Genomic DNA, 24,758 nt, shown 5'->3' with positions numbered 1-24,758 from the left:
ACTCAGTCACTCGGCAACTAGGTAACAATCATGTTTACTTGGTCACTCCTTAAAAATTTAGTATGAAACTAGATTAAATGTGGCGGGGAACAGTCGGCCTGGACCGACTAGAGTCTCTAGCCCAAAAAAACAAACAAGGCAGGTAGGAAACCACCTTCCTACTTGGTTGAAGGGGATCCAGTCTTTAAAGTGGCCGACTGATCGCTTAGCCTGGAAACAGACAACCAGTCGTCCAGGGGCATAGGTGGCGTGACTAACTACCTCGTACCTGTCCGCAACTATCGGCCATGCAAAACAGTCGGTATAGTATGCAATTGGATATCAGAGTTTCGATACTTAGCAAAGTCAAAACAAATTCGAAACATTTTGGCAAAAAGGCGACCTAAAATAATGTTCGCCTGAGTTATATTAACAGCCGGCAAGAAGGACCGGCATAAATATTCATACCCCCGACCCTTTGGCCGGGTAAAAGATACAAAAAGAAGCCGGTCATTAAGACCGACAAAATATTCAAACCCCGGCCCCCTAGCCGGGTAAACAGAAACAAACGGCACGCAGGCCGTAAAAAGAAGACATAAAGCTTAAGAAGGGGGCAGATCTTCAATAATAGCAGTTGCCGCCTGGTCAGCACTCTTTTTGTTGGACTCGGCTTCAGCTGCATCCTTCTTCAATGCATCCACCCCAAGCGGCCCAAGCGCCACTACCGGCTCCTCCTCCTCCAACGCCTCGTCCTCAGCAGCCGCCAGGATCTCTTGATTATATCTATCAGAACACTGGCGGTACGTTTTTTCCCATGAGGAAAAGTCGGCATTGGGGAATAGGCGGCCCCAGGTCAGGCGCTGGATCTGAGCAGAGTCTTCCATCATCTCTCGGACCAGCTCCTTCTTTTCTTGCTCGGCCTTTGCCGAGAGCTCCTGAGTAAGACTCTTCTCCTGGGTCACCAGGCGTTCCTTAACGTATGCCAAGGATTTCTCCAAGGTGTCGTATGAGGACATTTTTTGGCGAAGAGGTCTCAGCTCGGCCTTGAGATTGTTGATGGTCGCCTCCAGCTCATTATTTTTCTTCTGGGCCGCCTCCAACTGAGCCCGGATAGCAGCAGTAGCCTGCGCTTGATAATAAAGAATATCAATTGTCAAAATCTCATTTTGGGCAATTTGAAACATTGCCTTATCACAGTCAGAGGCGGCCATAGCTTTTGCAGCCTTTACCTCTTTGTTCTTCCTGTCAAGCGGCTTGCGAAGGTCGTTCACTCGGAGCAGGGCCTAAGTAAAAGGAAACAGGCGTCAGTTTTCAAACAAAAAACAGGCGTCCTGGAATTTAAATAACCAAAAATATGCTAAGTATACCTCAGCAAGGACCCCTGCAATCCCGTCTAGGTCAAGGGTGCCGACACCCCTGACTGCCTCCCTCTCAGCCGGGGGGACGGCTTTGATCATAGACTTGGCCACCTCGACCAAGTCTGGCTCCTGAGGGCCGGCTGCATCAAGCATAAACAAAACGGGTTAGAGCTAGTAAAGAAGGGAGCAAGTCTAAATTCACAAGGACAGCTTCATACTTCTAGGCGGCCTGATTGGAGTTTGAGAAGGAGTGGACGGCTGTTTCTCAGCCGCCGCATGTTTCCTGGCAGTACCAGGAGAGCTCGCAATAGTCGTCCTCCGGGTCTTGGAGTCCGGCTGTTGGGAAGAAGAGGTTCTTGGAGTGCCCGTCTGAAAAAAAAAAAAAAAAAAAAAAAAAAAAAAAAAAAAAAAAAAAAAAAAAAACACACTCGGTCAGTATATGCATAAACCCAACTCCAAAAAGAGAGTGAAAGGTTAGGAGCTCACCAAGGGTGCCCCCCTGTTGGGGGAGTCGGTTGAGGATTGTTGCATAATAGAGGCTCGCAACATGTCCGCCGCAGTCTTGGAAGCGGTGATCTTGCTCATGGCATCCGCTACAAAGACAAGATACCAAGTTAATAAAAAGATAAACAGTAACTCATGGATAAAAAGAGTATTCGACAAGCCGGCTACCTCTTGAACACCGACTGCTAAAGCCAAAGGCGGCCAGAAAGTATTCGTCATAGAGCCATTTGAAGCTCGGGACGCAGTGCAGGGGTACTTGCTCTCGTACCCCTGTAGTAGAGTCGACCCTCGACTCTAATTTAAAGATTCCTTTATCCAGGATCTCTTTCATGGCTTTGGGGGGAACAGGCGGCATGCTGCGGCCGCCTGCAAGAAGAGGCGGATTCCTATTCCACCTGTTGAAGCGCTTGTTCAGCTCTGTGTCTGAACTTTCAATGACAAGGAAGGTGCTTCGCCAATCCTTCCACTTGTTTGCTTTACCTCTTGTCATGAGGTAGCCTCTGTGGCTCGTCAATTGATACCAGCCGGTACCGCCTGCCTTAGGGGTCCGGCTGAGGTAGTTCATGTGGGCGAAAGCCTCGAAGTTTGGCTCCACCCCGTGCAGTTCGCACCCGGCCACATAGCCGAGTACGTTGACCCAGGAGTTCGGGGCTAACTGCCATAACCCCAACTCATACCCATCCAAGATCCGCTGAACAGCCGGATGTAGTGGGAAGCGCAGCCCAGCCCTGATGGCCGCCTCGTAGCAGCCAAAGCAGGCGCTATCATAACTAGTACCAGCCGGCCAGACGACTGTGTCTTCTGGATTCGACACGAAAACTAAAAAGCCGGGGCCCATTGTGTGGTTCGCAATAAAGCTCCCCACTCTCTCTTGCATGGCCGTGATCCGGCCCCGTGGGACAGTGCAGTAGTAAGGGGTATTTTGCTCTCGGTAAGAGGCGGATGGCTCCGCCCAATTGTCCCCCTTCTCAACTGCGTGAGAAAGCCTCGCCTCTTGTAGGCGGTTGTTTTTCTCTTCCGTGTCCAGAGAAGCATGACCAGAAGAACTAGACTCGGATTCGTCCTCTGACGAGTCCGAAGAGGACGACTCCTCCCCTCTCCCAGAGGGGCCCGCCTTCTCTTCTTCAAAAGGAGTAGGAGAGAATGTAGACATAACTGTAAAATGGGAAGGGGTCACCTTGACCCCTCCCTCAGAACTGTCAGTTGTCAAGCCGCCTTGGTTCACTTCCACATCTGGCGCCTGGTCAGATGTTTCACTAATCGGCACCCTGTGGGAGGAGCCGTCTGAGTTCGAGATCCTAACAGTTCTTTTTGTTCTGGCCATCATATTCTGCATAGACACAGAGACAGTCGGACTTTGTATAAAGGGCAAAGATGGGTCCGGAAAAGGGCAGGCGGCACTCCTAGTCCTAGATTCGGCCGTCCCCGGTGACCGGCTGATCACTAACCTAGGTCGTGTCGTGTGCTTACGTGGTGCCATTTCAAAAAGAATAAAATAAAGAGAAAATTAAGAGTAAGAGAACCAACGGTTACCTGAACGAGTGAAGTTGACGGAGTTTTGAAAATCCTGAGTAGCCGGCTTGTCAGAGCAGGCGGTAGGCAGAAAGAGTCAGGAATGTCAGAGCAAGTTCAGGGGTCCGAATGTTCTCTCTAAAAAGTTCTCAAGTGTGAAAATGACTGAAGTCAACACACCCTTATATAGGCAAAGTGAGAAGGCGAAGGGTCACTTCCAAAATTCAAAATTTGGGCGGGAGAATCTCTCGGCCTTTCACCGAGTGACACCTGTAGCAGGCCGTCGCCTATCACGGTGCGACACCTGTCACAGGTAACACGTGACCAGTCACGTGCCACCTGTGAGGGGCAAATGATTAGGGGATTTTTATCCACCAATCAGCATCCGACACGTGGGCCAATCAGGTTTCGCCACGTGTCCTTCATGTAGGCCACTAGGAGCCTGCCACGTGTCATCAAGAGATTCGTCCTCCTTGGACCAATTGCAATGTGACACGTGTCCACCCATGCCAAATGGGAAAACCGACCAACAAGGCCCAATCATTGTGGGAGGCCCAGTCAGCCTTAGGTTTAACCTAAACCCAGTACTGGCACGCATCCCAAGGCATATAAATATGCCCATTAATCCTCATTAAGAGAGAGTACGCACATTTAACACTCTCACCTAGAGAGACCCAATTACTTTTATTTCCGCATTAATTACTCCTTAATCAAGTACTAACTTAACCGTCGGAGGCGGATCTCCAATCGTCCGGAGCATCCGTTTGTTTTGCAGGTACAGGCGTCCGGTTCCAGTCTCCGAATTGTAACTCTCCCGCAGGATATCAGAAAACCCCAAAACAGCAGGAGCATTACATAATCCAAATGGCATCCTGCGATATGCAAAGGTGCCATATGGACATGTGAAAGTAGTCTTTTCCTGGTCACAAGGACGGATGAGAATTTGAAAAAAACCTGAATATCCATCCAAGTAACAGAAAAAGGAATTCTTTGCCAACCTTTCAAGCATCTGATCAATAAAAGGTAAGGGGAAATGATCCTTCAGGGTGGCCTTATTCAACTTTCTATAATTTATACACATTCGCCATCCTGTGACAGTTCTAGTGGCGACTGGCTCACCCTTGTCATTCTTGACAACAGTCATACCTCCATTCTTTGGTACTACTTGTACAGGGCTAACCCACTTACTATCAGAGATAGGGTAGATTATACCTGCAGCAAGCAATTTCAGAACCTCTTTTTTAACTACCTCCGTCATATTAGGATTAAGTCTTCTCTGAGGTTCTACAGAAGAGGCATGATCGTTTTAAAGAATGATCTTATGCATACAGAAAGAAGGATTAATGCCCTTGATATCATCAATGGTGTACCCAATGACACTTTTATATGTTTTCAAAACGTTGAGCAATTGCTCCAATTCTGTGTCCTTGAGTTCAGCATTGACAATAACAGGATATGAATTATTTGGAACAAGATATGCATATTTTAAGTTAGAGGGGAGGGGTTTCAACTCTACCTCGGGAGGCTTAGAACTCTGCCCAATACTCATTACTTCCAATGTCTCTCTGATCGGGTTCTGATTTGGATCGGCCTTTGCTTCATCAAGTAACCTGGTATACTCCTTAGACTGCCAATCTCCATTATCATCTTCCTTCCCTAATAGCACTTGTTCAAGAGCATCATCATTCTGATTCAAGGGAAATTTCTCATTCTGCAGCTCATCGAGCACATCAACCTGACAAACAGTGTCTCCCATAGAAGGAGCACCCATAACATTCAAAAGTGAGTATTCCAATTTCTCATCACCTACTTCAAAAGTAATCTTACCTTTCTTAATGTCTATAATTGCACCTGCAATAGCTAAGAAAGGTCTACCTAGTATGATAGGAACATTCACATCCACATCCATCTCCATCACAACAAAATCACATGGGATGAAAAACTTACCTACTCGGAGGGGTACATCCTCAAGTACACCCAAAGGAAACTTCACTGACCTGTCTGCAAGTTGCAGAGATATGTTTGAGTTCACCCATCTGCAGCTTCTTGCATATAGACAGTGGCATGAGGCTCACACTTGCACCTAGATCACATTGTGCCCTGTTGATCTCAATATCTCCAAGCTTCACTGGAATTAAATATCTACCTAGATCTCCTAATTTCTTAGGGAGAGTGTTCTGCAAAATAGCACTGCACTCTGCATTCAAAGCAACTGTAGTATTCTCTTCTAATTTCCTCTTGTTAGATAGCATATCTTTTAAAAATTTTGCATAAGAAGGCATCTCAAATATGGCATCTAGGAATGGAATATTAATATGAAACTTTTTAAGAACATCGAGGAACTTACTAAACTTTTTCTCAAGTTTAGCTTGTGCTAATCTTTGAGGAAAAGGAACCTTAGGCATATATGGAGCAAGTGGCTTTGGTGGTGCTTCCTTTGATGCTTCCTCGACCCTAGCATCCTCTACTTCCTTCTCACTTGCACCCACTTCTTCAATGACCTCTCTTGATGGCTCCTTGGTAGGAGGATCTTCCAACTGCTTTCCACTCCTCAGGGTGACGACATTCATTTGGCCTTTTTGAGATTGTTCAGTCTGGCCCGAGAAGGTTCCTGGAGTCTTTAGGGCTTGGCTAAATTGGTTGGCCAATTGGCTTATCTGATTCTCCATAAGTTTACCCTGAGCCTGCAACTGTTGGATAGAGCTATTTTGATGTTGGATGGCACTGTTTGTTGCGGTCATAAAGCTCTCTAATGTCACCTCTAGGCTTGATTTCTGAGGTTGTTGTTGCATTGGTTGGTGGGCATTGGGTGTTTTCTGTTGGAAACCAGGTGGTGGTTGGTTGTAGGTGTTGGGTGGAGGTGGTGGTGGAGGGTTTTGTTGTGCTTGGGAATTTTTGTATGAGAAGTTAGGATGGTGTTTCCATCCTTCATTGTAGGTGTTGGAATAAGGGTCATAAGGCCTCTTTGGGTTAGAGGAGTAGAAAGAATTGGCTTGCTTGATTGACATCTCTTCCGTATTCTGCGAAATATGTGGGCAATCTGGAGCAACATGACCCTGCACATTACATAACTGACACAACTCCTGTGGGGTGTTAGAAGTTCCTGCTTGGAACTTATCAAACCTGCTTGTTAGTGCCTGCACAGAACTAGTTAGCATAGTTAAAGCATCAACATCAAGTTTACCTCCCTTTTTCACAGTGTTTCGGCCTCCAAGATGATAGTTATCATTGGCCGCCATCTTCTCTATGAGCTCCCTAGCTTCAGTGGGGTTCTTTGTCAAGAGAGAACCTCCTGACGCAGCATCTATGTAAATACAGAACTCATGAGTCATGCCATTGTAAAAGGTCTGCATCAAAATCCAATCTGGAATGCCATGGTGAGGGCATTGTCTCTGCAATCTTTTAAATCTCCTCCAAGCCTCATAGAGAGACTCATCATCTGACTGCCTAAAAGTTTGTAGGTCATTCCTCAATCTTGCAGTCTTCTCATTCCCTAAAAACTTCACTAGGAAGGCCTTCACTAACTTGTCCCATGTATCGAACGAGCCAGTGCCTTCATCTCTTAACCACTCCTTTGCCCTGTCTCGAAGTGAGAAGGGGAAAAAGCGTAGTCTGATTGCATCATCTATAACACCATTCAACTTCATAGTATCACATTTCTCCAAAAAGCTATCTATATGACTTACGGGGCAATTATGTGGTAGCCCTGCGAATGAATCATTGGAGATGAACTGTATGAACTGTGGCTTGAGCTCGAAGTGCTGAGCCGTGACTGGTGGTCTTATGATGCTTGAAAGGACTCCGGTAGTCGTATCAGGAATACCGTACTCCAAGAGGGATTTCGTTGGTTGGTCTACCATGTTTCTATTGGTTTGATTTCTCCTTCTTCTTCTACCTGCCCGTCTTCTTGCGGTTGCTTCGATTTCAGAATCAAAATGTACTAGATCTTCCGAACCTGAGCTTCGTGTGGGCATGCAACAAGAAAACTAGAGAAACAGTATCAAAAACACAAGAGAAAATAGTCGAAGCAACGAAATAAGCCTAGCAAAAATGAATCACAAATAATCTAATGAAACCGTTAGTCCCCGGCAACGGCGCCAAAATTTGGTAGGCGTGTCGCGTACATATCAAAAATAACCTAACAGACCAATACTAATGTAGACTGGCAAGTAAGGGTCGGATCCCAAGAGACTAAGGTTCAGAAATAATTAAATAGACTCGAATTTCTATTAAGCAAGAATCAACTATAATCAGTTATCTAAGGAACTAAGTATGAGAAGAATTCGAAAATAAACTAAATGAGATGATTAAATCAAGTACTTAAAACATCCAAGATCTAGTTTCACCACAATTATTATCGATGCAATTGTCATTTTACCCTTAACAAACGATTTCAATCGAACGGGGAAAAGTAAACCCTAATAAATACCAGGGATCTATCTCGAGTATCAATGGCTTCCCTAACATACAATCAATCCTATTCTCATGGTATCATGCATATTAAAGACATTAAACACATTACTCTAACTTCCCGATTATCAAACATAACTACTCGTGATATGAATCAAACCCTAAATTAATTTACTTAAATCCGTTTATACCCAACTCCCGCTGTGATAAAAACAATGGAATAATCGCAATACTATAGTTACGTCTAATCTAGCATTGGCATAATCACAATACATTTAGCAATTCAATTGTTAAAGTTATTAAAGAATTTAAAGATTTAATTCATGCATCAATAATAATAGGGCTACACTAGACCTTGAATTAAAGAATCTACTCACACATGATTAAAGAAACAAAAACAATAATAAATAATGAAAACATAATTAAATAACAAAGGATGAAAAATAAATACCAAATCTTGAATAAAATTGAAAGTAGAAAGCTTGAATCTTGAATCTTGAATTACAAAAACTTGGAAAATAATAATGGAGAGAACTAGGTTTTTAACAATGTAAAACTAGACTAATAAAAACTTAATCAAATAATAAAACACCACTTAGTATAAATACAAGCCTAGAAAAGATAAGAAAATCGACAAAAGGCTTGGCGCACAAGAATCCCAGGAGGCACGTACGTGCCTCCTCATAGGCACGGACGTGCCTACCTGCGTGCATAACTTGGGTAGCTTTTGACTTCCAGGCACGGACGTGCCTGGTGCTGGGCACGGACGTGCCTGCGCTGGTCTTTGAATACGGCTATAGGCACGGACGTGCCTAATGTTGAAGCAATTTGATGAGTATACTGACTCGGAGGCACGGTCGTGCCTAGCTCCAAAAAGCCCTAAATAGTCCTTTCTTCAATCATCACGCTTCGTGAAGGCTCGTGGGCCTCGGCTTACTTCATGGATCCATAACTCATCCAAATTAGTTCCATTATTCCTGAAATTCATAAAAAACAACACAACTACCCATAAAAGCATCGAATTATCCAAACTAAAGCAAAATATGCCAAAACGAACTCAAATACTCAACTAAACTGACAAAACTAACTAAAAATAAGCCAAATAATATACACAAAACACGACATATCATCAATCATAGCAGATTTATCGTTGCCTGCAATAATTAAATCATCGACATATACTAATACATTTAGCTGCATCTTTCCTTTTGTCAGAGTAAATAAAGAATAATCATAGTAAGACTGTAATGTTTAAAGCCATAAGATTTCAAAGTTGTAGCTAACTTTGCAAACCAACACCTGGGAGCTTATTTGAGACTGTACAATGATTTTTTCATCCTGCAAACTTTGTCAGAATTATTATTTTCAAAGCCAGGGGGAATTTTCATGTATACCTCTTCCCCCAAATTTCCATGAAGAAAAGCATTATGAACATCCATTTGATGGACATCCCAATTTTTCACTGCCGCAACTGCAAGAAAGGGGAACTGTCACCATTTTTGCTACCGGAGCAAACGTCTCATTGTAGTCTAGTCCTTCAACCTGATGATGGCCGAAAATAACTAGTCTCGCTTTTAATATCTACAAATTCCTATGCTCATCGTATTTTTCTTTGTACACCCACTTAATCTCGAGTGCCTTTTTACCAGGTGGTATATTTTCTAGCACCCAAGTGCCCTGTTCTTCTAGTGCCTGCATCTCATGATTCTCATCTGCCATAGCCTTTCTCCAACCCTCGTGTTTCATGGCCTTTTTGAAACTTTTGGGTTCATTTCCTCCTGTAATAGCATCAATATATTTCCTATGTTTCACAGAAATACAGTGAGAATCAACAAAATGTGTTATGGGGTAAACAGTACCTGAGGGAAGTGACTTCACGGGTGAACTTTGAGTTGGAATTGTAGATGGACTTTTATTTGGGATGGTGTGTGTCACATAGTCACGGAGTTTTGTCAAAGGAAACTTTTGTCTCTTGCCTTTCCCCAAGTCATTCACATTTTCACTTGATGTTGTTGCATCATCACTGTCAACTGTGAGCTCACCATGACCCATAGTAACGTCCTGCTCACTCCCCAATCGAATGTGTTGTTGTTGTGCTTCAAATTAGACCACCAGCCCGCAAATCTCCAAGGCTTGCAGTGCTGTCCGCAGCCTGGTCGCGACCCATCTCTTCCCCCCGCGGCCTGGTTGCGGAACCTGTTGTTGGCTACTACTTCTCAGCACAAGCAGTGTTGTCCGCGGCCTGGTCGCGGCTCAACACTTCCTCCCGCAGCCTGGTCGTGGACTCTACTATTTGTGGCTGCTTTCCCACGCCTATTACCCTTTCTTCACTCCACTCATCACCACTATATGCCTCCTCCAAGGTGGGAAAGTGAGGCACCATCGAAGTAGGCTTATTCTGAGTAACCCAAAACAGAAACTCACTCTCAAAGAATTGAACGTCCCTTGATACAAAGAACTCATTTGTTTCCAAGTCATATACTCTCCACTCTTCTTTCTTCCCAAAAGGGGAACCCAAAAACACGCATTTGCGACTCCTACACGCAAATTTATCACCCTTGCTTCGTAGATTATAAGCATAGCATAAACACCCAAACACCAGAATATACTCATATGAAGATGGTTTTTCAAATAAGGCTTCAAAAGGGGTTTTATAATCAAGCAATTGAGACGGAGTTCTATTAATCAAATGACAAGTCGCTTCCACACACTCCCCCCAAAATTTGAGAGGCAAATTTGCTTGCAACCACAAGGCCCTAGCAACATTCAAGATATAATGATGCTTTCTTTCAACACGCCCATTTTGTTGAGGCGTGCCCACACACGATCGAGATCTCAAAAATATATTCCATTTTTAAAAAAAATAATCTTTAAGGAATTAAATTCCATACCATTATCACTACGTACTATTTTAATTTCTTGAGAGAATTGACGCTTAACAATAGCAACAAAATTGTAAAACATAAAATCAACTTCCGTTTTACTTCTTATCAAATAGGTCCATACACCCCTAGAATAATCATCTACTATACGATAGTTAAAAAAATAATGAGCACCACAAGACGATGAGGTCTTTTAAGACCCCCACAAATCTAAATGGACTAGCTCAAAAATTCGACTAGCTTTATTTTGACTCAAAGGAAAACTGCTCCTATGTTATTTTACCCGAGGGCATTACATCACATGAATGAAAATTTACTACTACTACGACTCACAAACGGAAGTTATTGTAGAACTTTTCCCAAAGGATGACACAACTTTGTTGAATGATCCCCATCTATCTTCAAAGCCTTCACCGTAGCAACACCCCAGAAATAATAATGCCCATCTACTTGTTCAACCGCTCCAATCACCTTCCTCGTCCGTTAGGTCTTGTATAATACAAAGTTTATTAGTAAACTGCATGACAAAATTTGATTCGTCACATAATTGAGTCGTCGAAATCAAATTGCAATTCAATTGAGGCACATAAATAACATTATGAATAATTAAGCCTCCTTACAATATCACTGATCCAATTTTAGAAGCATTAGCAAAATTCCCATCCGGCAATCCCACCGGATAATGATTCACATTCGTCAAAAGAGAAAGATCACAAGTCACATGGTTTGAGGCACCGGTGTCAATATACCAACCCAAATCATTCTTACCGTGAAGCTTGGGTTTGATAGAATTTAAATAATCAAGTAATTGCTGAATTTGAGCACTCGTGACCCCCGCAAGAGCTGCTCCGTCAGAAGCAGTAGCAGCAGCCCCTTGCGATGGCTAAGAACCGGGCTGTCTGCCTGTTTTGTTAGCGCGAGCAGGAGGGGCAGCTCCCGCTACCCCTTCCACCTGTGCGACATGCACCTCGACCAGCCGACGCACCGCCACGACCTGGTCCACGCCCCCCTTGAGGACGATCCCCCCATCACTCAGGGAAGCCATGAATTTGAAAACACCCAGATTCATAATGGCCTTCCCTGTTGTAATGATTACAGATTTTGTCGCTATTTTCAATCTGAGATTTGCTTCCATGCAATTTAAAAGCCACGGCATTGGTGTGGTCTTCATTGGGAGTGGGAACCTCCCCTCCAGCAATCGTTCTGCTTGGATGGCCTGTTGATAGGCCTTGTCTACCGTTGGTAAAGGATCTTGAGCAAGGAGTTATGCCCTTAGAGCAGCATATGAAGACTCCAAGCCAATTAAAAAGTGATGAACGTAGTCATCCTCCGATCCCTCAAATTTCTCAACAAGTTTCTGCACAATATTACATGTGCACTTGCCACACTTGCATTCGGGACTCGAAATGTAAGTGGTAAGTTCGTCCCAAATCTTCGACCATCTGCCAAAATAAGTAGAAATTAATTCAAATTTGCCTTGCTTGCAATCGGCCAAGGTAGTCTTCAATTGACAAACTCGGGTCCTGCTCACCACACAAAAGCGGTTTTGAAGGTTGTCCCAAAGCAATTTCGCATCATCATAGTCACCAAGGGTAGATCGAATTGTCAAGTCCAAAGTATTTGACAACCAAGACACCAACATCGAGTGAACAGCCACCCAATCCTCCAATTTTTCAATGTCCATCGGCTTAGCAACGGATCCATCAATGAAACCATATTTTCTCTTCGCCTTCAAGGAAGTACGGAAAGCTCTTGCCCATTCATCATAATTGTCACCACGGAGTTGAATAGGGATAATTACATTCCCCGAAGCATCGCTGGAACCAAGATGAAACGTCAAGTCCACCTTTGGTTTGCCTCCATCGCCACCACCAGTCATGATTAATTATCTCACAAAGGGGGGAAAAAATTGCAAAGTAGTGAACTCTCACCCTCACACGAATTGTACGTGAACAATGAATATCACGCACAAAAATTAAAAAAATTGGATCTCTCTAAGGCTCTTGATACCATGCTAAAATATAATTGAATAATTATCACTGTAATTCTCATTAATCAACATCGGCCTCATAAAATATTTATAATTAGGTATACTTGGAGGGCAAGGCCAAATAACCTAAGATAAGTCACAATATCACAATCAGTGGCGGATCCAGGATTTGATTAATAGGTTGTCCCATCATCGTCCATCGACCGCATATAATATCAAAAAATAGTCAAAGCTTGTATCATCGTCCATCGACCTTGTACTATACAAAACCTGAACTCTAAACCAAATCCCTGAAAGATCTCAACCTAAGTGTTCAACAATCAACACAAACTTGAATACACCTTTTTCGGGGTCTATGTCAATGCAAATCTACTTCCCTTGTACGGTATACATGGTCTCATGACAATTAGTCAATGTTTGTTCAAACAAATCTCGTGCTTTAAAACTCCAAGTTACCAGCATATATTCTACCTCAAAGCTCAGAAAGTCAGAAGCATTCATATCTATAAACATCATTTTCTATGGATGGCAAGCATTACCATTTGAACTAAAGTAATTTAAATGAACTCTATAAGACACTCCCATACAGTCACAGGAGAATTGTGCATAAGTCATTGAACAATGCTACCAAGACAAAGTTCACCCCTATTGGCCCTATTCAATCATCAACAGTCACCAATCCTTGATCAACTACCCATTAAGCTATAAAAATAACCCCTTTACACACATCTTATGCTAGGACTGGTCATAATTTAATTAGGAAGCTCAATTCAGCAAGCTATAGTTCATGTCAACTTACAATCAAAAACTCAGAAAAAAAATCCAATCTAAGTAATAAAGGATGCTCTAGAAATGAGTCAATGCTAGTGAGTTTCTCAAAATTAGGAACTCAGCGGGCACTACATTGTCAATGCTCTATTTCTTAATAGCTTCAAATTTCTGGAGCGTTCATCTTAAATTAAACCAGAAAATAAACATTAAGATATTTTGTCTCAAGTAATCGTACAGGGCTAAAGTAAACATTGCCCTCCTAGTGCTCTAGGTAAGGCATGAAGCCATTCATCACGACCAAGCTCTCGAGGCATCGCAGCTAACACATGATTCAGTAAGTTATCCCTAGCGTATATAGCAGCAGCATTTCCATGATGCCCATCAAAAATCTGTATATCAGCCAAGAGCAAAAAGAGATTAAAAATTTGACAATTCTTAGAAAATGACTGAACATGCCCTATACTAGCATAAATTCAGATTGTGATTAAAAAAAATGCAGCCAAAATTGAAAAATTATTCCTAACTAGTTAAATTCAGAATGGAACTAGTGAACATATAGATCTGGAATCAGTCAGATTGTTACAAATCCCTATTACATATAATCTTGAGACTAGATCAACACACATCAAAATCCCCAACAAATTAAGCATCTATCTAAAAGGCCCATCCAGAATCATTCTATTTTATTTATTTTTATTATTATCTTTTTTGGTTACATCACTCTATTATTAGCAATTATTATTCGGAGAATTATATAACCATAAACAAAAAGAATCAAAACAATAAATTAAAAATAATAACAGCCATAACACTAGCATTAATACATGAATATTGAACAATTAAAATGAAGCAAAAACAACAATAAATTACAATTGTATATCAACAAAAACCCAAAAACAGCAAAAAAATTAAAAAAACAAAGGACCCAATTGCTAAAAAAAAAACTGTTTATACAATTATACTCAAATCCAAAACAAAAATGTAAATCAAAATAAAGTTAGATCACATACAGCAAAAACTGAAAATGTTGAAGCAGAATTGCCAGGAACTCTCTGACAATCAGTTTTAACCAAGTAAAAATCCTCCCCTTTCTTAGCTTTCTCAGCATATCCATAGCTAACAGATGGTTTTTCCATCTTCTCACTCTTCAATTCTCTACTAATTAATGCACGGCGACGGGGCTGCCGGCGAGGCGGCGATACGGTGAACGGCGAGGCGGCGATACGGTGAACGGCGACGGGGCTTGGGTAATTGGGTGACTTTGAGACTTAGGGTTTCAATTTGGGAGAATTGGGGATTTGGGGATATTTTAAATCGTGAAATTGTGAAAATGAGGTTGTAAAGCCCAAAAAAAAAAAAAAAAAAGTTTGAGAGTAATGGGAGTTGAACCCGTATCTCATATGTGGTAGGATGGGGAACAAACCACCAAACTACAAGCTAAAACTCTTGATACTTAGTTTTTTTTTTTTATATAGAAAATAATAGGTTGTCCGCGGACCCACTATGACTACACGTGGGTCCGCCACTGATCACAATATATTCTAAAATACTTTTCACAATATTATCATCTCCTAAAATATATCCTAATAAACATAGTGACCTTAACTTTAACATAGTAACCTTATTTATTTTTAAGGTAATATCTTTTATTAAGACTTGTGTGACCTTTAATATTATTGTAAACCTGAATTACGGCATTATGTTGAACATATATATTGACCATAATTTTAACATAGTAACCTTTATTATCATATTGATCGGTATATAAAAAATTGTTGTAAAAGACATTTTTTGTCACAACCTTTTAAATTTTTTTTTGGCAATGTCAAACCTTAATAATTTTTTTTTTTTTTAGAAACGACCAAGCTCCACTTTCAAGCGTTGACTCACCCTTTTCCGGCGTTGACTCCCATGTGCCTTGTACGTGACCCTTATTTCTCCTAATTGCACCCCTTTTCCCTCCAATTTTTTTTTATTTAAAACCCCACCCTTTTCAATTAGACCTGTATTCTCTCTCTCACCCTTGCAACACCATTAATGTCTGAAAAAACATTAATCCATCCCCCCCATTAATGTTAGCAAGTTAAAGACCTTCTAAATTGGGGATTAATTGAAAAAAGTCGGGGTTTAGGAAAAAGGGGTGCAATTAGGAGAAGTAAGGGTTACGTGTAAGGCACATGGGAGTCAACGCCTGAAAATAGATACATGTGGTATGACATAATTTTTTTTATAAGAGTAGATGGCATTACATTTACATAGTATTTAATTTACTAATAATAATAAAATACTTTGTACTTCGTAGAATTTATATTTTACAAATGTTTTGAATTTCAAAAAAAAAAATCTAAAAACAATTTAAATAAATAATAGTACAATTATTATATTTAAAAATATATATATAGCCAAAAAATTAACTCGTGCATCGCACGAACTACATACTAGTTATGTTTGAACCTAGGATATTTAACAAAATAAATTTCAAACATTTCATCACAACACTTCAAAACCTCAATCTTTTAATTATATGCACTCCCTTTTTTTTAGGACTATCCTTAATAAACTTCCACTTCACTATTTTTTTTATATAAAATACCTTCGAATATCTTCCATTTCCACTATTCTTATTATTTTTCTTAATAACACACATACGATCCATTTTAATTAATATTACAAATAATAATTAAAAAAAAAAAAAAAAAAAAAAAAAAAAAAAAAAACTAAACTACCTACTTTATTATAATATCCAATATTTTTTTTTTACAAACCCCAATATTAAAAGAAATCTATATTATAAATGCACAAATTTTTTCCTTACCTTTTAATATAATACTTGATAATTGCAATCATAAATTATGTGTAGTTCCTTTTTATTTTTGTTTTTAAGAAAAAAATTACAATTGTTTTTAATATTTTTCAAAATCATTCAATAACTACGTTTTCCTCAAAAAAAAAAAAAAAAAAAAATCAATAACTATGTTATTATTAATCCAATAATCATCAAAACAAAAAATATATTCAACACGTTTTTGTGCAACAAGCCACACGATGTGGCTATTTGGAAATGAACACATTGACCCCCTATATATAACATTGAAGGATATTTTTGAAAATCATTCAATAACTACATTATTATTAATGCACTAATCATCAATACACAAAAAATATATATGCAGCACATTAAGTTTTCTGTGCCACAAGCCATTAGTGTGGCTGCTTGCAAATGATTAAAGTATCCCCATGACAATGACGAAATAACCCCTTAACATCAAACGAGTAATCTAGAGGTGATCAAAAAACCAGGCCGGACCGGGCCTTAACAATATATCTCATGCCCAAACCTGAAAAAAAAGTAACGGGCTTGTCAGTTTTTTGGGCCAGGCTCGGGTTCTAAAATTGCGTTTTTAGCCTTGCCCAAACCCACCCTATTTTCGGTCCGGATCGAGCCGAGCTAGTGGGTTGGGCCAATGTTGATCACCTCTAGAGTAATTTTTATAACACTGACGAAATAACCCCTATAACACCGAACGATTAATCCTTATAACACTGACGAAATAACCCTTATAGCAATGCGGGTAATTTCTATAAAATTGGCAAATTAACTCCCATAATAGCTTATCACGCGGTATAGCGAGTCATATATAAGTTTGTTACTAATATCAAAATCATTTCCCATTTTTCAAATATATTTTTTTAATTATATTTTTTCGTATCTTTCTGTATATATATATATATTTCGTGCATTTTGCACGATTATATTTTAGTTTAAAAAATTTAAATCTTAAATGATTAGTAATATTCATTGAAATGTGTTGAATTCTTTACACTAAGCCAAACAAATCATATAGTTAGTTATTTGCAAAAGTCAAAGTTTAAAAGGTAGTTTTTGAAAAAAAGAGTGCTCCCGTGGAGTAGGAAATGTTGACTGATACTTTTATTTCTCATTTTTATATATTTTACTGTATTATATAACATTATATGGTCTATCTTCCATCCCTTCAAAAATAAATAAATAAATAAATAAAAATATTGTCTATCTTCCACACTGCACTAATCAAACACAAAACCCAAATCAATCTATCCGACTTGATTTCATAAAGAGGAAGTATTTAACAAAGGGATAAAAACTAACCAGCAGAAGTTGCATATCCTGCTATCACATGAAGAACAGTCTCACCATGGTCATTCACATCCTTAATATTATTGTTATCTTTTGATAGTAGAGATATCACTTCATAGTAACAAAACCTTGCTGCTTCATAAAGGAACGTATTTCCTTTTGAATTTCTCAAAGTCCAAGGTAGGGGGCCGGTTTTAAGTCAACTTTTATTCCAAGAAGTTTGAAGTCCAACAGCAAGATGTAAAGGTGTATCTCCTTTGGAGTCCTTCCAATATATAAGATGAAAATAATCGTTTTAATGAAGGATATATGACCATGCGAAGGGCTATGTGCAAGATATTACTTCCATCACATGCTTGGCTAAACTTTTTCTTATAAGCAGTAAGAGTTTCACCCTCCGAAAATATATTCATATTTCCATCTGTAGCTGCTTTGTAAATTCTGTCATCCATAATACTTGTAGGAAGTACACTAACTTGTTCGATCAGTTTCTTCTGCAAAGATAAACCAACTGTTTATTATCGATTATCTATAATAATACACTTAATATATGTCATCCTTATGCATTAGCACTATAAATACGAGTAAGAATTAAGAAGCCGAGTAAAAGAGTGTATAAGGCTAAGGTGGGGAACAAGTGAGAAAATAAGTGAGTATATATTGCCCAGCGGACAGCTGTATTCTTTTATTTGCAACTCATACATTCTTCAAGGACATTATTTTAGAAGTTGATTAGAGTAGCTAAACGAGCGACTTTAACAAAATAATTTTAACACCAAAAATTTAATTACAAGATTTAGGTATTAAAAAGGTGATTACTAGGGCAAGGCAGGTTTGGACCAAAAATGCTTGCCCAAAACTCGCAAAATTAGACTTGGCACGCAAACCTGGCTTTTCCAGCTTGGCCAAAAAAATTTAACATTGCCTAAAAATATGTGTCATCAAAGTGTAAATATAAGAAAAGGAAAGCGAGTATGTTACTTAATTTAGTACGAAAGATGTATGATTAGAACTGTCAATTTCTAACCCGAACTGTTAATCCCGACTTATTTATACGGTCCAAAAGAGAATTGAACCGTTAAAATCCCATATTTGAAATAAGAAAACTAACCCGACCCAAATCCTTCCAACTCAAAAATTGAACCAAACGAATTTGTACAAACTATTAGTTACCCAACCCGTTATCAAGCCAAATCGTTATAACCCAAAGCTGAGAACAACCCAAACCGATTACGTCCAAACTCGATAATAACCCAACACATTTTAAACTGAAATCATTTAAACCTCGGGAAAAATTGGATAAACCGATTACGTCCCTCTTTTTTGCTACAAATGTAAAAATGCAAATTATTTAAAAATAAATAAATGAAAAAAATCACAGCTCGTTGAACATATAAACATGTCAGACATTCTTCAAATCAAACAAAACTTGTATAAAAAAATCAAAAGCGAAATTAAATTACTAGGCTCATTAAACGTGTTTACTGAAGTACGGAAGAAAGAGAAGTGAGTTATTGATGTATTGAACGTAGGTTGGCTACTTGGCTCGCGATTGAAGAAGCTCCTCGGTGCTGGTTCGATCACCGATTTGAAGCAGGTACAGTCGTCGTATCCCCGACTTGACAGAAGGGTAGGGGCAAAGAGATAAAGTTAGGGTTTGTACCAGAGTGAAAGAGAAAAGAGGTGTATTTTGTTTTTTCTTTGGCTGGGCCGAATTGTGTTAGTATTAGACATTTTAGTTTTCTTTTTTTTGGAAATTATAAACGGTAAACGGATTCAGGTCCGGGGTCAGACCCGGATCCATATCCGAATTTTCAACAAGACCCTAGATCCGACCCGGATCCAACGGATCCAAAATTTGAAGACTCATATCCGTGAAAAACGGATATGGATCCACGGATCCAGGTCGGGTCTAGATCCACTGTCATCCCTAGATGAGATACACTCTATTCTTGCTCGATTTTGGTGGGGAAACGGTGGAGAGCAGTGGCGGACCCAGGAATTTCCGACTGGTGAGTCACAATCGATAATCAAATATGTAAAAAAAAAAAAATTTACCAAACAACCAAATAATAGTACTAAAAAATACATCTAAATATTCAAACAGAACAAAATACAACCAAATGTTCATATAATACTACAAAAGACAATTAAATAGTAATGCAAACTTATTACAATAGTTCTCGACGAGTTTTCATGTTTTGATATCGATTTATGATATCTTCCATGCTAACATTCAAAAACAAATCATTCTGCAAATAAGTAATTAAACAATCATTCAACATTTGATCTCCCATGCTATTTCGTAGTTTGTCTTTCACTTGCTTCATGCTAGAAAATACCCTTTCCACACTTGCCGTTGCGACAGGAAGAAGCAACACCAACTTCAAAAGTAAATAGACCCTATCATGAGTTTCAGACAATCCCGTTTCAACCAATTTGGTTGAAATTTCACTAAGACCCTTCAAATTCCAAAACCGTTCATATCCTCTAACAGAACAAATGTAACTCTCAAGTGTATGACCAAAGACTATCAATTCCGAACTTGGAAATTCATTAGGATAGAATTTCGCAAGCTTAATCAATTTTTCCTTATCAAACTTAGAAAAACGATCCACATGACTCAAACAAGACATACACACAAGTAGTTCTTTAGTTATTTCGGGAAATCGATTTTCAAGTTCTTACAATTGAAGATCAATGACACCAAACAAAACTTCAACTCGAAAATGATGTAGATTAGACACTTGTGGGCATTTACCTCTAAACAACCTCCTCCCGGGAACAACATATTTAGCCTCCATATCTGGAACTGCAATGTCATAGTCACTAATAAAATAAATTACCTGTTCCATATGAGAATCCCATCCTTCATCTCTCATTTTTTTCAAATTAGTCTTGGTTACATTAACCATGGCCATTGCATTCATAATGTCTTGATCGTGCTTTTGTAAGGCCACTTTCAAAGCATTTGTTATCGCAAATATACTAACCATCAAGTGTGCCACGAACACAAAATCAAAGGAAATCAGAAGATTTGTAAGTGTTTGAGCTCTATTAGAATCTATTGTATCAGATACTTTTGCAATATCCTCAAGAGAACCAAGGATTACAGGGAATAAATCAAGTACATTCAAGATTGTCTTGAGGTGAGATCCCCAACGAGTATCACAAGGTCTACCTAATCCATGTTCTTGATTTAAACCTGAACCCGTTTCAAGTTCACCTAGAGACAAAGCATCCACCACTCTTTGAGCTTGATTTTCACGAAGAAACTCTTTCCTTTTTGGTGAACCCCCCACAAAATTCAAGAGAGGTGCAAGTACATCAACAAATAACCAAGCACAATCTGAATTCTTTTTAGCAAGTGCAACTTGAGTCAATTGAAGTTGGTGAGCAAAGCAGTGGACAAAATAAGCTTCTTTACACTCATTCTCTATAAGAGTCCTAAGGCCATTAATAGAACCTTGCATATTACTTGCCCCATCATAACCCTGACCCCGTACTTGAGAGAAAGACAAAGAATGCTCCATTTATAAGGATTCAATAGCAGTTTTGAGAGTCAAAGAAGCAGTGTTTACAACATGCACAATACCAAGTAAACGCTCACACACTTCTCCCTTTCTATTAACATATCTCAAACAAAGAGCCAATTGTTCCTTGTCAGAAACATCAGCGGACTCATCAGCAAGGATAGAAAACAAACCACCATCAATATCTTCAAGCATTGCTTTAGTGGTCTCTTTTGCACATGCATTAATGATATCTTTTTGGACTTTAGGAGAAGTAAGTTGACAATTACTAGGAGCATTTTTCAAAACAACTTTAGAATATTCAGGATTACCTTTGGAAATAAGGGATAAAAGTGAAAGAAAGTTACCTCTTCTTAAGGAACTTTCTTTTTCATCATGACCACGGAAAGGCAACCCTTGGAGTAAAAGCCATTGGATTGATTCAATTGAAGCTTCAAGTCGCTTCCTATATGCATTTGTACTCTCAGCGGTTTGTTTTGTCAAGGCTTGTGTGATGCTTGAATTTTGTTTCTTGAACAAATCCATAGCTAACACAGCATTATTATGTGCACTCAAGTGTTTACCGACATGTTTTCTTATTAAATCCGATCGATTCCATGATTTGAAACCATCACTAACAAAAGCATCACCTCCAAAGGCATTTTCATCCTTGAATAGATAACAAGGGAAACAATAGGCAGCATCCTTTTCCACACTATACTCAAGCCAAGTCCAAGTATCAAACCACTTAGCACAAAAGCGACGGTTTTTGCCAAAAATAGAAGTTTGAGGAAATGTAAAGTCTTTGGGCTGACAAGGCTTTCTTTGAATGTAAATTCTTCTCACTAAATCTCTGTCATCTTTATGAAATTGACTCATTTTTCTCCTCTTTCCTGGATCTTGTAGAAGATTAGCAAATTCATGTTCACTTAATCTTTCACCAAAGATTGGGGCATTAGGAGAACATTGGCCTTGTTCATTTTGAGGGGAATTTTGAGTTGAATAATGAGATGGAGATGAAAGTTGTTCACTTTCTTGAGGTGGAGATATAGTTTGTTCATTTTGTGTTGGATGTGGAAGAGAAGTTGGAGTAGGATTCTTTTTAGCAAAGAAGCTAGTAATGTTTTGCATTTCATTTGGAGTGCGTTTTCTCTTCATTCTAAAATTTGAATAAATATTCAACTAAATCAAGAAATATTCCCCAGAAAAATTATTTACAAAGATCATCCAAATAAAAAATTGACAAGATTACAATACTAACTGATAATTAACAAGCTAAGCTTAAAATTGACAAGACTAAAATCAACAAACTAAAATCTCCACTAGTCTATATACGGAACTTCCAGCCGAATATGCAACTAGCACCACTAAGCACTAACTAGTCCACACTGTATTCTAATTATATATTTATAATCCTCCTTACACTAATATCTAATTGATGTCTTATACAATGTCCGGCATCACATATTCACAATTTCACATAATGACATAAACAGATAAACTAATAAGTTCAATTTAACAGTCAAAACACAATTTACACAAATAATGCAAATTCAATGAACATTCACCGTATATACTAATTTTAAGAGACAACAGACAAGTAATGCAAATTTGATCAAAAATTCACAAAAAAAAAAAAAAAAGAATCAATTGATGATTACCTACCTTGCTAGGCGGAGGCGGCATGCGCTGATTGAGGCGAGCAGCGGATCAGGCGGAGTAGCACTACAGCAGGGCCACGGCCAGCACTCAGCAAGTTAGCAGCACAGCCCGCACAAGCGGCACAGCAGTCAGCAGCACTTGAGGCGAGTAGGCAACGAGGCATGAGTTAAATTGCGTTAACTACAAATCAACCAAAGTTTAAACCAAAGTTTAATAAAATTAACTAATTAGACTGAATTAAATTGAAGATTAGAAATTAAAAATAAAAATTAGAAATCAACTTACTAGTGATTTCGAAATGCGAAGACTAGAGGCGCTGAGGTGAAGAGGACGGAGTCCACCGTCCACGGAGACGGAGCAGGCGACTGCCGAGTGCCGACTAGACGGAGACGTAGCAACCAGTGAACCAGATCGGCAGTCGGCAGAGAACGGTGGCAGGAGAACTGGAGATGAAGCGAAGAGGCGAAGAGAACTAGAGAAGAAGACTAGGGTTTGAACTTTGAGGAAGACAGTAACTCGAGAAGAAGCTAATGTTAGTTTTTTTTTTTTTTTTTTTTTAAATAACTTAAAAAAAAAAAAAAAAAATTGGGCCCTGGTGAGTCACTTGACCCACCAGGCACAAGCCCAGGTCCGCCACTGTCCATCATTATTCTTGATCCCTAACAACTCCTGCAGCCTTGAGCTTATATCAACCTTGATATAATGTCTAATGAAATAGTGTGCTGCCTTGAAATTTTGATTGATTATTGCAAGATGTAATGGTGTGTTTCCTTCAAAACCTTCTTTGAATAATTGCAATATAACTCATTCATATCATCCAAGACTGAAGTACACAGGTGGTGCAATATTGTTCTGCCTTTAATATCTATGATGCTTATTGATTTAGGATGCTGCTCAGCAATCATAGTAACTAGCCAAATTTGTCCAGAGTTTGCCGCTCTTAGGATTGGGGTTAAGCCATCTGCGTCGCGCATATACACAGCTGTTACAGTGTCGTACAAGCCCATATAAATCATAGATTTCCTCGCGGTCAGGATCTTCAACAACTGTGGTATAAGGGTAAAAAAAAAGGGCTTGACTATACGACACTCTTTACATGGTATCAATTAGAATTATTCCATGTGATTTATTTTTAAACAATAACATTACAAGAAATAATTACATGGTATCATTAGAATTATTCCATGTGATTTTTTTTTAACAAATAACATTACAAGAAATAATTACATCATCCAATAGAATTACACTACACATATTGAATTGATGTCTAAGCTAAAAATGTTTGATAGAGAGAGAGTCATAGTTACAAATTCCAAAGGGGGACCAGCAAAATTACAACAAAACTAATTTCTCACTTTTATCTTACGATTCTTACCCCTATCAAACTAATTTCAAAAACTAAAGTCAAAACCTAATTTGAGTGGAATGAAAAACACATAAGTAATTACAGTACTAAACTAATTAATAATTATAAAAAAAAAAAAATTTAAAAAAAACAAAAACAAAAAACCCAAGCAAGCCTCATTTTCACCTTTACCAAAGAGATAATATTCGTATCATCGTAGGAGAGAAGTGTGTACAATAGAGATCAAGTTTGTAGGCCGTGAAATAGAGGCAGGCGGTGAGATCTGCGGTGGAGTGGTCGAGATCGAGCTTGTGGTCGCGCACATGGAGCACCAGCTCACGGTGTGGTCTGCGGTGGAGACGTGGAGTGGTCGTGCTCGTGGTTGCGGGTGGAGTGGTGTGGTAATGTAGTCGTGGTTGCGGGTGGAGTGGTAAGTATTTGTGAGTTCAAGTTCTCTCAACTGCTCAAGGAATGGAGAGAGCAGAGAGAGAGAGAGGAGAGTAAAGAGCGATTAAAGCAAAAAGTAACCCACTACCCTCTACCCTAACATGTTTCCAGAAAAACCAAAAAAAAAAAAAAAAAAAAAAAAAAAAAAAAAAAAAACGGGTAGTTAACAGGTACCCGGGTGTTCAAAGTGCGGCCCATTGCCCGACCTGAAATTTAGAATTTTTCACGGGTTAGGTACCCGACCCGCAAAAATGGGAAAAATTAAAAAA

At 39.2% G+C, this 24,758-nt stretch overlaps 3 protein-coding genes across 3 annotated transcripts; all 3 read right to left on the bottom strand.

Annotated features, from left to right (window-relative positions):
- Positions 1-5,320: 5,320 nt before the first annotated feature.
- Positions 5,321-7,213, bottom strand: LOC110735969. The gene has a single exon (XM_021916138.1). It carries the CDS (start codon positions 7,211-7,213, stop codon positions 5,321-5,323), a length of 1,893 nt encoding a protein of 630 aa, XP_021771830.1.
- A 6,417-nt stretch (positions 7,214-13,630) lies between these two features.
- Positions 13,631-14,756, bottom strand: LOC110737076 (probable protein phosphatase 2C 15). The gene is made up of 2 exons (XM_021917446.1): positions 14,417-14,756; positions 13,631-13,795 (listed from the first exon to the last, which is right to left on the bottom strand). Exons 1-2 carry the CDS (start codon positions 14,540-14,542, stop codon positions 13,646-13,648), a joined length of 276 nt encoding a protein of 91 aa, XP_021773138.1. The 5' UTR covers positions 14,543-14,756; the 3' UTR covers positions 13,631-13,645.
- A 6,300-nt stretch (positions 14,757-21,056) lies between these two features.
- Positions 21,057-22,193, bottom strand: LOC110735968 (zinc finger MYM-type protein 1-like). Its single transcript, XM_021916137.1, has one exon. It carries the CDS (start codon positions 22,191-22,193, stop codon positions 21,057-21,059), a length of 1,137 nt encoding a protein of 378 aa, XP_021771829.1.
- Between the last annotated feature and the right edge of the window lie 2,565 nt (positions 22,194-24,758).

The sequence above is a fragment of the Chenopodium quinoa genome, unplaced genomic scaffold, assembly GCF_001683475.1.
Source record: "Chenopodium quinoa cultivar QQ74 unplaced genomic scaffold, ASM168347v1, whole genome shotgun sequence".
NCBI classification, from domain to species: Eukaryota; Viridiplantae; Streptophyta; class Magnoliopsida; order Caryophyllales; family Amaranthaceae; genus Chenopodium; species Chenopodium quinoa.
This window is presented reverse-complemented; position numbering and strand designations above follow the sequence as displayed.

Bases quoted from the DNA above. Each gene is read 5' to 3' on its own strand.
- LOC110735969 (XM_021916138.1), bottom strand. From the start codon at position 7,213: ATGGTAGACCAACCAACGAAATCCCTCTTGGAGTACGGTATTCCTGAT.
- LOC110737076 (XM_021917446.1), bottom strand. From the start codon at position 14,542: ATGGAAAAACCATCTGTTAGCTATGGATATGCTGAGAAAGCTAAGAAA. The intron at 13,796-14,416 runs GTATGTGATCTA...GCTGATATACAG, and splicing joins CAACATTTTCAGTTTTTGCT to ATTTTTGATGGGCATCATGG.
- LOC110735968 (XM_021916137.1), bottom strand. From the start codon at position 22,193: ATGAAGAGAAAACGCACTCCAAATGAAATGCAAAACATTACTAGCTTC.